Source organism: Halichoerus grypus, chromosome 1 (assembly GCF_964656455.1).
Source record: "Halichoerus grypus chromosome 1, mHalGry1.hap1.1, whole genome shotgun sequence".
Classification (NCBI taxonomy): Eukaryota; Metazoa; Chordata; class Mammalia; order Carnivora; family Phocidae; genus Halichoerus; species Halichoerus grypus.
The window spans coordinates 208,307,212-208,320,920 of record NC_135712.1 but is presented as its reverse complement, the minus strand read 5'-3'; the positions used below and the strand labels follow the sequence as shown (position 1 = coordinate 208,320,920).

The following is a 13,709-nucleotide window of genomic DNA, read 5'->3' as shown; positions in this document are numbered from 1 at the left end:
TATAATTGACATGTAACATATTTGTTTCAGGTGTACAACATGATTTGATATTAGTATACACTGCAGAATGATGGCCACAATAAGTCTAATGAACATCGCCATACATAGTTACAAACTTTTTTCTTGTGATGAGAACTTTTAAGATCTACTCTCTTAGTAACTTCCAAATATGTAATACAGTGTTATTAACTCTAGTCACCATGCTGTACTTTACATCCCCCAGCACTTACACATTTGGTGTCTTTGCAATGGATCCAAATAAGGTCCACATATCACGTTTACTTGTCATGTCTCCTAAATCCCTTTTATTCTAATCCAGCTGTTCTCAAATTAGAGCATGCATTAGAATCCTCTGAATGTTCTGTTAAAGCACAGATGCTGGGGGAACCACTGCTCCAGGTTCGTCCTCCTCTTCTCCCACCCCACCAACCTTTGATTTGTTGCAGAAAGAGTATGGGGGCCCCTGGGTGGCTCCGACGGTTAAGTATCTGCCTTGGCTCAGGTCATGATCCTGGGGTTCTGGGATCGAGCCCTACATGGGGCTCCTTGCTCAGCCGGGAGCCTGCTTCTCCTTCCTCTGCTGCTCCCCCGTTTTGTCCTCTCTCTCTCTCTCTCTCTCTCAAATAAATAAATAAATAAGATCTTAAAAAAAAAAAAAAAGAGCATGATTTACTCCTTGCTTCTACTGTGAACCCTTGATCTTCTTCCTCCCTCCCCCATATTTCCTGTAAGTCACTGGTTCTCAGCCCTCTGGGAACTTTCACAAAATACCCAAGCCTGCACCCCGACTTCCACCTTCTGATTTAATTGGATGGGGCCTGGGTGTGGGGACTCTGACATTCACCCAGAATCTAAGGGTGGGCCATGGTCACTGCTGAGAAATAATCCAAGGGCTTCATCCAATGACTGCAACTACCTGAATCAGTTCTTTCATTGGGGATTGCAAAATGGCGGTTTATCTGATCTTTCCATCTTTCTTTGGGGGGGTTGATTTTGAGGAAGCTAAAATGAGCCCATGTTGTATTTGCTATTGCTGCAATCACCTCCTGCTTCAGGAAAGAACACACCAGTTTCCTTTGGAGCCAGCCCACCTCTCAGATTTCTGTCCCCAAGCAGGGCCGTCACGTGGTCTCAGCCAGCCAATCAGCACGTTCCATCTCTCTGCCCGACGTTCGGGTTCAGGTGGCCATGGGTACTCGTTTTGGGGACTTGGGATAAGATGACCAGTTCCCTTGAAGCTCACCTCACCTCGCGAGGGCAAGGCTGCAGAGCAAAGGCACAGAGAGCAGTTGAGAAGCCTGGGACAGTATGTGAGTCCGTGGATCTAGCTCCCACTTGAGCTCTGCAGTTCATACATTCACTCAACAAACATCTAGGGTGCGCCGGCTCTAAGTCATAAATGAACTATTTTTACTGACGACACTTCTGACATCAAATGTGTGTGTGTGTGTGTGTGTGGAGGGGTTTCACACCAAACGATTCTCTCCGGGCACCAACTGGGTGTCCTAGAGTTCAATTCTGACATTAACTACCCAGTGTTTGAGGCAGATACCACAAACTTTAGGGCTCCGTCCGACTCGACTGCCCCCACTTCAGATGCCAGTTTCAAGTATTGGGTCTCCAGGGGACCCATACTTCTGACTGACTTGGCTCCAAAATCAGGGGGCTCCAACAAGTCTTGATAGATTGTCAGGCTTGATAATTAGAATCTCACAGAGCTCAGGAAGCACTTTAGTTACTATTATTAGTTGATTATGAAAGGATATATAAATCAGGAACAGCCAAACGTGTAGGTAAGGTATGGAGAAGGCGTGCAGAGCTTCCATGTCCTCTCCTGGCATGCCACCCTCCCAGCACCTTGATGTGTTTCTAATCCAGAAGCTCTCTGCATTTTGAGCGGGGAGGGGGCGGGGAGCAGACATCCCGCTGAGCAGGGAGCCAACGTGGGGCTGATCCCAGGACCCTGAGATCATGACCTGAGCCAAAGGCACTTAACCAACTGAGCCGGCCAGGTGCTCCTTGTTTTTTAGGCTTTTTATGGAAGTTTCATCACTCAGGTATGATGGATAAAATCATTGGCCATTGGTAATTAACTCAATCTCCAGCTTGTCTCCCCTCCACTTTAAGGTCAGGGGGCTGGGTTCATTGTTCCCACCCTCTAGTCGTGGTGTGGTCTTTCTGGAGACCAGCCCCCCTCCTGAAGCCACCTAGAGACTCCCCGCCACCAGGCCTCTCATTAGCATACAAAAGACGCTCTTATCACTCCAGAGATCCCAAGGGTTTTAGGAACTGTGTGCCAGGAAGCAGGGACAAAAACCAAATATTTCTTTTTTATTCTATCAAACAGGAACTGAGCTGGGTGTGGTGGTGAAAAATAAAACATCCCTGCATTTGAGGGACTGGTATTATATTGAATATATAATATATATATAATATAATTATATATATAAATATATAATAACAAGTGTATAGTAGTTTTGATTCTAGGGGCTATGGGGAGGAGGACACAGGGAAAGGGACATCAGAAATGGCTGCGGAGAGGTTGCAGTACTAAACAGGGAGGGGAGAGGAGGGAAAGGGGGGCCAATGGGAAGGTGAGATTTGCACAAAGACCTGAAAGAGGGGGTGAGTGAGAAGAGCCATTTGACTTCAGGCAGATGGACCAGCCAGTGCAAAGGCCCTGAGGCAGGGGCCTGGTGTTTTCAAATAGCAGCAAGGTCAATGTGACTGCAGCAGAGCAAATGTGGGGGGCAAGTGGGGAGAATTGAGGGAAGTGACAGGTCAGATCACACAGGACCTTGTGAGCTGCAGGGAAGACTCAGGCATTTACTCTGAGTGGGAGCCACAGAGGGCTCTGAGCAGAGGAGCAATGGGAAGACTTGGGTATTCACAGGCTCCCTCTGGCTGTTGTGGGGAGGACAGATCATCCTCCCTACCACACAGCAAACTTTCCAGGGCCAAGGTGGTGGACATGAGGCCTGGCTAGAGGCAGCCCCAGACCTGAGCCTCCTCCCTAGCCTGATCCAGATTCTGCTGCATTACATAGCCCTCGACCAACCATCTACTTGGCTGTAAATCAACCACCCTCTTCCTGAAAACCACATTTTACTAATGGCAATAAAAGAACAACTGCATCGGGGCATAACGGCTTTATTTTCTCCTGTGGATAAAAGTGCTCGTCTTTCCGAGTGGACATCAAGGAATCGCTTACACAGGAGAACCACATCCAGTATATAAATGACTGAGTCGAGAGCTCACTCCGTAGTGTTTTGGGATCGCAGGGGAGAAGCCAGTTCATGGAATTAGCGCTTCAACACCGAGACCAAATTTCACCCCTTACTTAGAAGAACATGATCTCTGGGGAGGCCAAAGAAAGAAAGAAAAGGAAAAGGCAGAACCCCAAACCCCCAACCCCAAACCGTGGTCATGGCAGTGGAAAGATGAGCTGCTAAAAGCAAATGGTGAGAATATAGGACCCAGCCTCAGGCTCCCTTCCCAGACCCCGGTCTCCCTGGAGTTGAGAAGTGGTTTTCCCGCAGCCTTTGGCTTCATTTTTGTTTGTAAACTCAACAAATCTCCATCCCTCTGACCAGGTACCACCACCCCCACCCACATGATCTCCCAGGACAGTGGTTTTGGTTCCCCAGAGACCATCATGAGTGAAGCCTCCCACCCAAAATTATAAAATAAAAACTTGCATTATTTTTAGAAGAAAAAACAACAAAAAACCCTCTCCTACATTATTCCCAATTTTGAGAAAACCCAGAGGCAGTTAGCTGTCTCAGTTGCTACTTAAAGCTCAACTGTTCAAAAATCATGTGTAAACACAAGGCTTACTTCACGTCAGGTACAGGGCACAGCCAAAGCTGTTTTTTATCATGTGGGCTATGACAAGTTGGCTCGTCCCTTAGGTAATGGCACTTTGAACCACCATTTTTTTTTTTTTTTTTTTTTTTTGGCAAGCAGCTTAAGGAAAATGGGGTGGCCTACAGAATCTTGACAGCCTATGGTGCATCTTAACAGGTTTTTTTTTTTTTTTTAATAGCTCCTTTAATTTCCCCTTTATGTTAAAGCAACTAACATTTTTGACTCCTGTCCCCAAACATTCCCCAAACTCACTGTATGTTTCCAGAAACTTGTCCATTTCACCAGTCATCTGGCTTGCTGGCTTACAGATACCCTCTCTTTGAAGCTCTAAGGGCAGCCCTTGGTAAGGGATGAATGGGGCCCTCTAGAAATAAATTCGAAGTAGAGCTTCTATAAAGGCTAAGAGCGAAGTTCCGCTTGAACCAGATCTTCCTCACTTGCAGGAGGAGGAGGCTGAGATCTTTAAGGCTAGAGCAAGTCATCTTGGTGGCAGGGGCTGGGGGCGTACACAAACCATCTGTTTAGACCATCTTCACAGTGTCTGTCAAATTATGGGATGTTAGTTGGTATTCCGGGGCACAAACGGGTGCCATGCCACTGGAGTTTGGCCTTGGGTGAGCAGGAAGGACACTGAGCTGGGGTGGGGTGGGGGGGGAGAGCAAGATGGAGATCCCCAGACTGCACATAATCTCCCAGCAGGAGCCCCCACCAGCTGGGGAGCCCAGCCTTGTGGGCTCCCTGATCGTGTGTCAACCAGGGAGACTGGTTCCCAGCCCATCCCCATCAGCCTGCCACTCCCAAGCTGTGTCCGTGAAGCACATGTAGCAACAGTAATTACCCAATCCTGCCTTCTTGCCCCTTCAGCCCAACCCTATAGGCTCGCTTAGAGTCACTCCTCCGTTAGTAGGAAACATCACCTCTCTGGGCCCCACCAATGACATGGCTCAGGAAATAGGACTCTGGGTCTTCAAGGGTCCTTGAGGGGGAGGAGCCCGAGTCCTTCTATCAGCAAGTCGCCAGCAAGAGCAGGTGATAGGAACATTGCTCAATTTCCTTTTCTAGCAGGATGGAAGATGTGGAAAGACCTTGCTTAAAACATCACCAGCTAAATGGGGCCTGGGAGAGGCAGGAAGGGGCGGGAGGGGAGGTCCGGGGCTCCCGGCTCTGAGGTTAACTCCCTGCAAAAAGTCCTGAGCAGGAACGCCACGGCTTGGGCCATTCTCCGCCCAGTCTGATGCGGCCCATGGTTCCAGAATTCAATCCAGGGATCAGAGATGCTGCAGTGGATAAGCCAAAACAGTGGCGGGGGTGTGGGTGATGTGAAATCCTGGGGAAGCTCAGAAGGCACTTCTGGGGTCCCTGAAGCCGGTGGGGGGGGTGGGCCTCTGACTTCCTGCCCCTTTACTATGGGAAAACCTGCTTTAATACTGCTTTCACAGGCAGAGGATCTGCAGGCCAGTAGGCAAGGGTCTGCAAGGGCTAAAATCACCTCCCCGCTTTGGAAGCTTGAGGTCCGAGGAGGCTCATGGGTGGGCCTGGGATCACACCAGGAGACCCTGAGAAAGGACTCACCTTCCACCACCCCAGGAATGAACTCTGAGGACCCACACTGCAGGAGGAAGACAACGAAGCATCTTCGACCAGCTTGTGAACGCCAGGCAATACCCCAACACAGAATGGACGAGGACAAGAGTTTAACCCCAGAAGGCACTGTGGAGGCCCCTCCACCAGACGGGGTGGGACATGCTGCCCATGCTCCCTCCGTTAGAATTCCTGAAAAGCAGCAAGCTCGTGCATGTCAACGCACCCAGACTCTGCCCACAGTGCAGAATCCCCAGGGTCTGGAGCTTGTGATAAGGCTGCTCAGGCAAGTCGGAGGTCATGCGGGAGCCGGGGCAGCTGACGGGAGGGAAGGGGGCGCCCTGAGCTTGGAAACAGCCCTTGTGGCTCATGCCTCAGTCACAGTCCCTGCCAAGGCCGGAAGGGGTGGGCAGGGGTTGGGGACCATCTCTAGCAGCTGCAGCTGCTAGGCTCAGGGGGTGGGGCATCCCCCAAGGCCGGGCCTTTCCCATTGCTCCCCGGGCTGGAGCTGGGTTCTAGGGATTCATTCATCTTCTCACAGATGATGTCCACCAGGCGCTCAAAGACCTGCTTCACGTTCACGTTCTCCTTGGCGCTGGCCTCAAAGAACTCAAAACCTGGACGGACACAAGGTGGGAACATCAGTGAGACCCCCGGAGGGCAGAGCCTGGGCATCACCCAAACCTGGTTTCCAAGCCCAGGTCTGCCCTTCATGCAGTTGTGGGACCTTGGCTGAGTGCCGAAGTCTCTCGAAGCCTCAGCTGGCTCACCTGTAAAAAGGGAACGATGCTGATGCTGATAAAAATCTGCCCCGGTTTGGACTATTGCAGGAATCTTTTTGTCACAAAGCAATGGCTGCAAGAGTCCAGCAAGTAATGTTCTGGTGCCCGGCGGGCATTTAACAAACAGCGGGTTTCCCAGCGTCTGTGGGGCATATGCGATGCCCAGTCTTGACCTACAGAACATACTAAAGGTTGTAATAATGAGGGGTGCCTGGGTGGCTCAGTTGGTTAAGCATCTGCCTTCGGCTTAGGTCATGATCCCGAGGTCCTGGGATCGATCCCCGCATTGGGCTCCGTGCTCAGCAGGGAAGTCTGCTTCTCCCTCTCCCCCTGCCCCTCCTCCTCTGCCCCTCCCTTGTGCGCGCCCTCGCTCGCTCTCTCTAATAAATAGATAAAATCTTTTTCTTTTTTTAAGTGGTAATAATGATAGTAATAAATAAGAAGAAGCAAACACCCAGGCGGCCCTAACTTGTCTCTCATTTAAAAACAAAAAGCTTGTCCTGGGCACCTGGGTGGCTCAGTTGGTTAAGCATCAGACTCTCAATTTTGGCTCAGGACATGATCTCAGGGTCCTAGGATCGAGCCCAGCTCCTTCTCCCTCTCTCCCCCCCGCCCCGCCAAAACTAAAATTAAAAAATTAAAAAAATTTTTTCATTTAAAAAAGCTTGTCCTTCCAAAGGTGGAAGGTAGTACAAAGGCTTTGGGGACTTGCCCATGGTCCCTCAGCTGCAGAAAGTGGGGGCTGTCGACCTAACAATAAGGGTGTACATGACAATCCTTCCTGCACCCCTAAAAGGTTGGCTTAGGCTCTCCCTACAGGGAGCTACCCCGAATGGTTCCTGATAGGTCCACCCCCACCACACCCACCAAGTTGGGCCAGAAATTCAGACAAACGCCCGCCATATTACACACAGCATAGGGTAAAGAGGGCCCTATCCCAGCACTTGTTATGCTGTACTATAAAAATGTAATTACCCATTTACTCTCCATCTCTGCTCCTGGAATGCCAGCTCTGGGAGGGCAGGATTGCCGTCTGCCTTGTCTTGTGCCTGGCACAGAGTAGGTGCTCAGGAACTACTTGCTGAGTGATTGAGTGATTGATTGATTGATTGATTGAATGATGGAGGCAGGCCACGAACTCAGATCTCTTACTCCGAGCCTAGTGCTCATCAATGTCACCCCACTGTCTTCCTAGGCAAGGCTGGCATATCCTTATCTGTGTGTGGCTCTGCCTCAATCTGAGTTCTTTTTTTATTTTTATTTTTTTTTAAGATTGTATTTATTTATTTGACAGAGAGAGACACAGCGAGAGAGGGAACACAAGCAGGGGGAGTGGGAGAGGGAGAAGCAGGCTTCCCGCTGAGCAGGGAGCCCGATGCGGGGCTCGATCCCAGGACCCATGGGACCATGACCTGAGCCGAAGGAGGACGCTTAACCGACTGAGCCACCCAGGCGCCCCTGAATTCTTTTTTTAATACTTTTTTCTCCTGATTATCAATATTCAGTGGAGAAATTCACTGAAGTTAGAAACGACTGAAAAATATCAAGATGGATATAAAAGCTATTTGTAAGCTCATCATCCAGAAACAACCACTATTGGTGTTTTGATATTTTGCTTTCCACTTTTTTTTTTAATATAAATACACAATTATTGGGGTTGGGTCTGTAGGGAGTATGTGCGTGTGTGCGCGCATGCATGCGTGTGTCGTTTTTTTCCTACAAAACTGGTGTCAAATTCTGTCTCCTGCTCTGTATGCCAGTATTTTAAACTTAATGACAGAGTAGGAAGCCCCCTCACCCCCATTCACTAGATGTTCTCTGCAAGGTGGGGGCAACAGCCACAAGTATTCCAGCCCATGGCTGGAAACCATAGCTGATTTCGCCACTCTAGGCAAATTGGGGATCTAGGCCCCAGCTGCAAAGGCTGACTCCCCATCATACCTGGAAATGAGACCCAACCTGGAGTTCCCAGAAAACACAGGGAACAGAGGAACAGGTTAAATGACACCACCAGGGAGCAAAGAGCCAGATCTCAAATGGGAGATATTCCATCGAACAAAGACCCAGTTTGTCCAACAAATAGATGGTAAGAAAAAAAGAGAAAGAAGACTGTGTATAGTCCAGGGTCCCTGAACTTTCTCCGTAAAGGGCCAGATAGTAAATATTTGAGGATTTGTGGGCCATTATGGGGTGCCTCGAGTTTCGTGGGCAAGCATCAACAACAGTTCACAATCATGCTTGTTAACACTTAGCTACAACTGCATGGGTACCAGCCGGTGATATGGGCCTCATATGCCATAACTCATTTAGGCCCCACGACAGCTTGATGAGCTGGGGCTGTTACAATCTTCATTTCACACAGGAGGAAGTGCAGGCCCAGACAGCTGAAGTTACCAATACAAGATCACAAAGTGATAGGAAAGAATACACGTTAATGTTCAATCAGGGCCAGTGTTGGCTTATTTCATCTTTCTAACAGCGCTCTGAAGGAGACACGGTTTTCACTCTGTTTTCCAGATGGAGAAATGGAAGCACAGAGAGGGGAGGCGATGTGCCCACGGTCACACAGCTAGTGGGTTGCAGAATGGGATTCGAGCTCCTGAGTCTGGGTCCTTAACCCACCCTCCCCTCTGGTGGTGGTTACACTGCCTCCTGCAAGGAAAGTTCTATGGAGGGCTTAGAATACTAGAATACTCCAGGCAAGATTTCCTTTTAGCTTAGGGGTGCCTGGATGGCTCAGTCAGTTAAAGCGTCTGCCTTCAGTTCAGGTCATGATCCTGGGGTCCTGGGATGGAGCCCTGCTTTGGGCTCCCTGCTCAGTGGGGAGTCTGCTTCTCCCTCTGCCCCTCCCCCCAACTTGTGCTCGTGCGCGCGCGCTCTCTCTCTCTCTCTCAGATAAATAAATAAAACGTTAAAAAAAAAAAAAGATATCCTTTTAGCCTAAATTTCCATTTATGTGATTCAAAAAGGTAGCCTGAAAACTCCTCCTCCCATCCCGGTGCCCTGGTCCCCAGTTCTTGGACACACACGGGTCACCACTGTTACTAGATCCTTCTGTATCCTTCCAGAGTTTCTTCGGGCACCCCTGCAGGGGCCAACAAACTTCGAGGCACAGGCCAGATCTCGCCTATTGCCTATTTTTGTAAACCAAGTTTACTGACAGTCACATTTATTCCTGTCAGCTCTCTGGCTGCTCTCAGGCAGAGCTGAGTGTGTAATAGAGGTTCTATGACCTTCAATATTTCCTATCTGGGGGCACGTGGGTGGCTCAGTCGTTAAGCGTCTGCCTTCGGCTCAGGTCATGATCCCAGGGTCCTGGGATCGAGCCCCACATCGAGCTCCCTGCTCCGCGGGAAGCCTGCTTCTCCCTCTCCCACTCCCCCTGCTTGTGTTCCCTCTCTCACTGTGTCTCTCTCTGTCAAATAAATAAATAAATAAATAAAAAATATTTCCGATCTGGCCCTTTAAGAAAACATTTGCTGAGCTGCGGACTAAAGGAAGCAGCCAAGCCCACCTCTCTGCAATTTGCTTTTCCCACTTAGCCCTATATCCCACAGACCTTGCCATAGCAGAACATAAAGAACATGTCCACCCCTTTTCACAGCTGTGTGGTATTCTACCGTGTGGCTGTGCTTTATGCTTCGAGGCTTCCCTCACGGTGAGATATTTAGTGCTGTGATTTGATACACTCGCCACTTCCCACGTGGGTGGGATGTTTGGAGGATACATTTCCGGCCATGTTTTTGCCCGATCTGGGTTCCCGGGGCAGCGGGGAGGCGGGCAGTATCTGTCACTGAGTTCTCTGAAATTAAATGCAGAAGGTGGCGCACCTGTGGCTATTTTCCTGAGCGGAGCCTCAAAGGGCAGAGGGTTGATGACCGCGGTTGGACCCGGGACCCAAGGGTGGGGGTGGGGGGATTGGGGTTTAGTTCTGGGAGGTCCAGGGCCCGGGGCCCAGGCTGGGTACTAACCAAGGTCATCGGCGAGCCTCCGGCCATCCTCAGTAGGCACGACCCGCTCATCTTCCAGGTCACACTTGTTCCCTACAAGGATCACCTGAGCATTGTCCCAGGAGTAGGTCTTGATCTGTGTGGCCCTGTGGAGTTTGAGGGCCATGAGGCTAGAAATGGAGAGTCAGGGGGAGAGGGCGATGGTCAGGGTGTCACTGGTCCACGAGCACTCACCAGTCCTGCACGGCGGTGAAGGACTCCTGGTTGGCAACGTCATACATGAGCAGGAAGCCCATGGCTCCGCGGTAGTAGGCCGTGGTGATCGTGCGGTAGCGCTCCTGGCCCGCCGTGTCCTAGGCACACAGCAGGGTCAGGCCACCAGAAGCTACCCTGTTCCCCACCCAACCCCTGCAGGGCTCTAAGCGGGCCACCACCCTGTGCTCACAGCCCCGGTCTGACGGGAGGCATGGCCCTGCCTCTGAGGAGTTCCCAGTCTGAGGGGTCAGTGGCCTCTCACAGACTTGTACCTCATCTCCAAGAACAGACTTAGTGACCCTATGCAAGAGCCACCTGGGCCAGAGAGTACCATCTCGGGGCGGACACCCTGGTGTGCAGTACCATGATAATCGCTATCGGCGGCCATGTTGGGAGTGAGAGCCTCTGAGGAGCACACAGGCTCTGTGGGCGATCCTGGGATGGTACCCAAACCTCCTCCCCACTGGTCACCAGGACTTCTAACCCGCCTCGGGTCAGCACTCTCTGCCCCTCAGACCCTATAGGGCAGGGCATATCCTCATCCTGATGAATTCACCTCATAGATAACTCCCCCCACCCCCTCTGCCACCTTTCACATCTACCCCAAGCCTCCTCCCTGACTTTGGCCCACTCTCGCTCACCCGGGGCCCCTCCGCACAGCCCTCCACCCTATCGTGGACTTCCTTGGAGGAACCCCAGCCCCTCCTGGGCCAGCACGCAGACCCCTGTCCCTTGCCCCAGATCCACAGTCGCCGCCCGCCCCACCCAGATCTGCAGCTTGATCCTCTTGTCGTGGCGATAGACCGTCTTGACCTTGAAGTCGATGCCCACGGTGCTGACGAAGGCAGGCGTGAAGGAGTCGTCCGCATAGCGGAACAGGAAGGACGTCTTGCCCACACTGCTGTTGCCAATGAGCAGCAGTTTGAACATGTAGTCGAAGTTCTGGTCGGCTGCATCCCGCGGGCCTGTTGGGGGGTCTCCGGCTGATGCCATCTTGGCAGAGAGCCTCCGGGGGAGGGGGGGGGCAGCTGGAGCCCTGCGGAAAAATGAAACACCAGGAATGGCTCCAGTGTACACACCAGACCCGGATTCAAATCCTGACTCCGCCACTTGGAGGCCCAGTGACCTCAGAGGCATCACTTGCTCTCTCTGGCCTTCAGGGTCCTCCTCTGGAAAATGGGGAGGCTTATCCAATGCCAGGGCCCAAGTTGTGGGGGGCATATGGGGTGCCTCCTCTGGCCACTGAGGAGGCAGACCCGGCAAAAGGTACAGGCGTGGACTTTGCCCCAGAGTGAGCGGCTGGCTTGGCCCAGGTGTGGGCTGAGGGGAGGGGGGCCTGCCAGCTGGATAGAGGCCCCCCTCAGGGCCTGGGTGTTGACTTTGGCAGGGACACCTGCCCTGACACCTCCCCCCCGCCAACGCTGAGTTTAACTCCATCCCTGGCCTCCACGGGGAAGGGGGTTTTAGTGGATACGGCCCAGGTTTAAAGCCCAGCTCTAGCCCCAAATGGGTCCTACTACCTTCTGTTTGTCAAAGGGGTGGGCCCCGTCTCCTTCAGGTTAGGGCTGACTCACCCCAGCCCCAGCCCAGAGGCTGCAGGGACAGTCCTCAACTCTAAGGAAGCCACATAATAAGAACCCCACCACCACCACTCCTCTACCCCTGATCCTTCCTTTCTTGGCAATCTGTCCCCACAGCTGGGTTGCTTCATCTGGGCCCCGACACCCCCCTTAGCCTTCACGGCCTCCTGAGGCCTGTTTCCTCAGCTGCCTGTGGCTACTCCTTGAGCTGCGCAGGGAGGCTCCAGGAGGCCTGGGTGAATGAAGGCACGCAGGCAGAGGAACCCTTAGCAAAGCTATTTCTCAACCGCCTGTGGGGCTTTTTTCCATTTTAAAAGAGGACCGAACCTGCCCGCTTTCCTGCCCAGCCCTCGGCCCCACCCGGTGTTCCAGGAGAACGAGTTCGAGGAGGGGAAGACGAGAGGCAGGAAGCCTTTCCCCATGCTGGGCAGGGCTGCCAGGCTGGAGCCCTTACCCCACCCCCAGCCCCAGCCCACCTGTCAGCCGGTCCCACCTCTTCCTGACCATCAGCGCCCCCTCCCTCACGCCTGGCACTAGATCAGGGTCCCCGGAGGGCTCGGCCCTGTTCCCCTGCTGGATTTGGGGCGCCCCCGCCGGTGCAGGGGGGCTCAGGAGCTTCCTCCCATCACCATATGGTCCCATCTCCTGTTCCCAGCTGGGCTCTCTGCCCCGCCCGCGCCCCATTAACGCTGCTCGAGGAGCCCAGCTGGGTGGGGGCGAGGGAAGAGGCGTTTCCCCCACCGCCTGCCTTTGTTCCCCGGGCCCTCCCTCTAGCCCCCGGCCCCCCAAACCTGCTGGGACGCGGAGGTGCGGGGCGGGGTGCGGTCCCTCGGAAGGGGTCACCTCGCGTCGGGGGGGGGGCGCTGCCCACGGGCGTTCCTCCTCCGAACTCGCTGCGGCCTGGCCCCAGCCGCGACGCCGACCCCGCAGCCGCCGCCGCTGCCACCGCCGCTGCCCGCAGCCACCCGGATCCCGCGCCGGCTCCGCCCAGACGGGGGAGGAGGGACCGCTCCCGGGAGAGGGCGGGGCGGGGCCGAGTCCGGGGCGGGGCTTGCGAAAGCCGGGGAGGGGGGAAGGGCTGGAAGCGGCACCAAGCTCCGAGCAGCCTAGGGCCCGCTCCCCAACAATAAACTTTTCACTTTTCCTAACTATATTGTAGAGCTCCTACTCTTTGCATGGAAGTGAAGCGCGTGGATTCTGGAGTCAGGTTCGAATCCCAGCTCCCTCACTTTCTAGCTCGGTTTAACTTTGGACGTGTTACTGAACCTCGCGGGCCTATTGCGCCCATCGTCCAGGGGTCCATAACAAGAATCCCTGCCTCACAGGGCTGTGTGAGGGCTCTGATCTGAGCTAGTGTCTCGAGAAAGTGCGATGCCTGACCCTAAAGTGGGCTCGTCCCTGCGAAATACTCTGAAGGGCCCTGAGAATCAAACCTTTTCCACATAAGGAAATGGGAGCCTCTGAGAAGGGTACCTCTGTGCCTGAGGCCACACAATGAGGAAATGTGGCATCCGGGCTCAGGTGAGGCCCCAGAATTTTCAAGCCATGAGAAGATCTGCAAGCCTTGCTGGAGTCAAATCCCAGCAACTACATCTGAAGCCACCTGCTGAACTTCTCTGAGTCCCCATTGCTTCGTGGGAACGATGATAGCTCCCACCAAGGGCCACGTGGATGAAGGAAAAATGTAGCTAATC

The 13,709-nt window shown here is 52.9% G+C and overlaps 1 protein-coding gene across 6 annotated transcripts; it reads right to left on the bottom strand.

The window, feature by feature from the left end:
* Nucleotides 1–42: 42 nt before the first annotated feature.
* Nucleotides 43–13,005, bottom strand: RAB3D (RAB3D, member RAS oncogene family). Of its 6 annotated transcripts, XR_013441291.1 has the most exons (7): nucleotides 12,807–13,003; nucleotides 11,201–11,471; nucleotides 10,415–10,533; nucleotides 10,202–10,326; nucleotides 9,958–10,032; nucleotides 6,219–7,279; nucleotides 5,966–6,065 (listed from the first exon to the last, which is right to left on the bottom strand). XR_013441291.1 is itself a non-coding variant. In XM_078055468.1 (6 exons), the coding sequence occupies exons 2-6, from the start codon at nucleotides 11,426–11,428 to the stop codon at nucleotides 504–506; spliced, it is 783 nt and encodes a 260-aa protein (XP_077911594.1). In that variant the 5' UTR covers nucleotides 11,429–11,471; nucleotides 12,859–13,005; the 3' UTR covers nucleotides 43–503. The 6 variants fall into 6 exon arrangements, 4 of the variants coding, with proteins under 4 accessions (XP_077911594.1, XP_077911593.1, XP_077911599.1 ...); XM_078055468.1 differs by lacking the exons at nucleotides 5,966–6,065; nucleotides 6,219–7,279; nucleotides 9,958–10,032 and adding exons at nucleotides 43–642; nucleotides 1,092–1,263 and having other exon boundaries at nucleotides 12,859–13,005; XM_078055467.1 differs by lacking the exons at nucleotides 5,966–6,065; nucleotides 6,219–7,279; nucleotides 9,958–10,032 and adding exons at nucleotides 43–642; nucleotides 1,092–1,263.
* Between the last annotated feature and the right edge of the window lie 704 nt (nucleotides 13,006–13,709).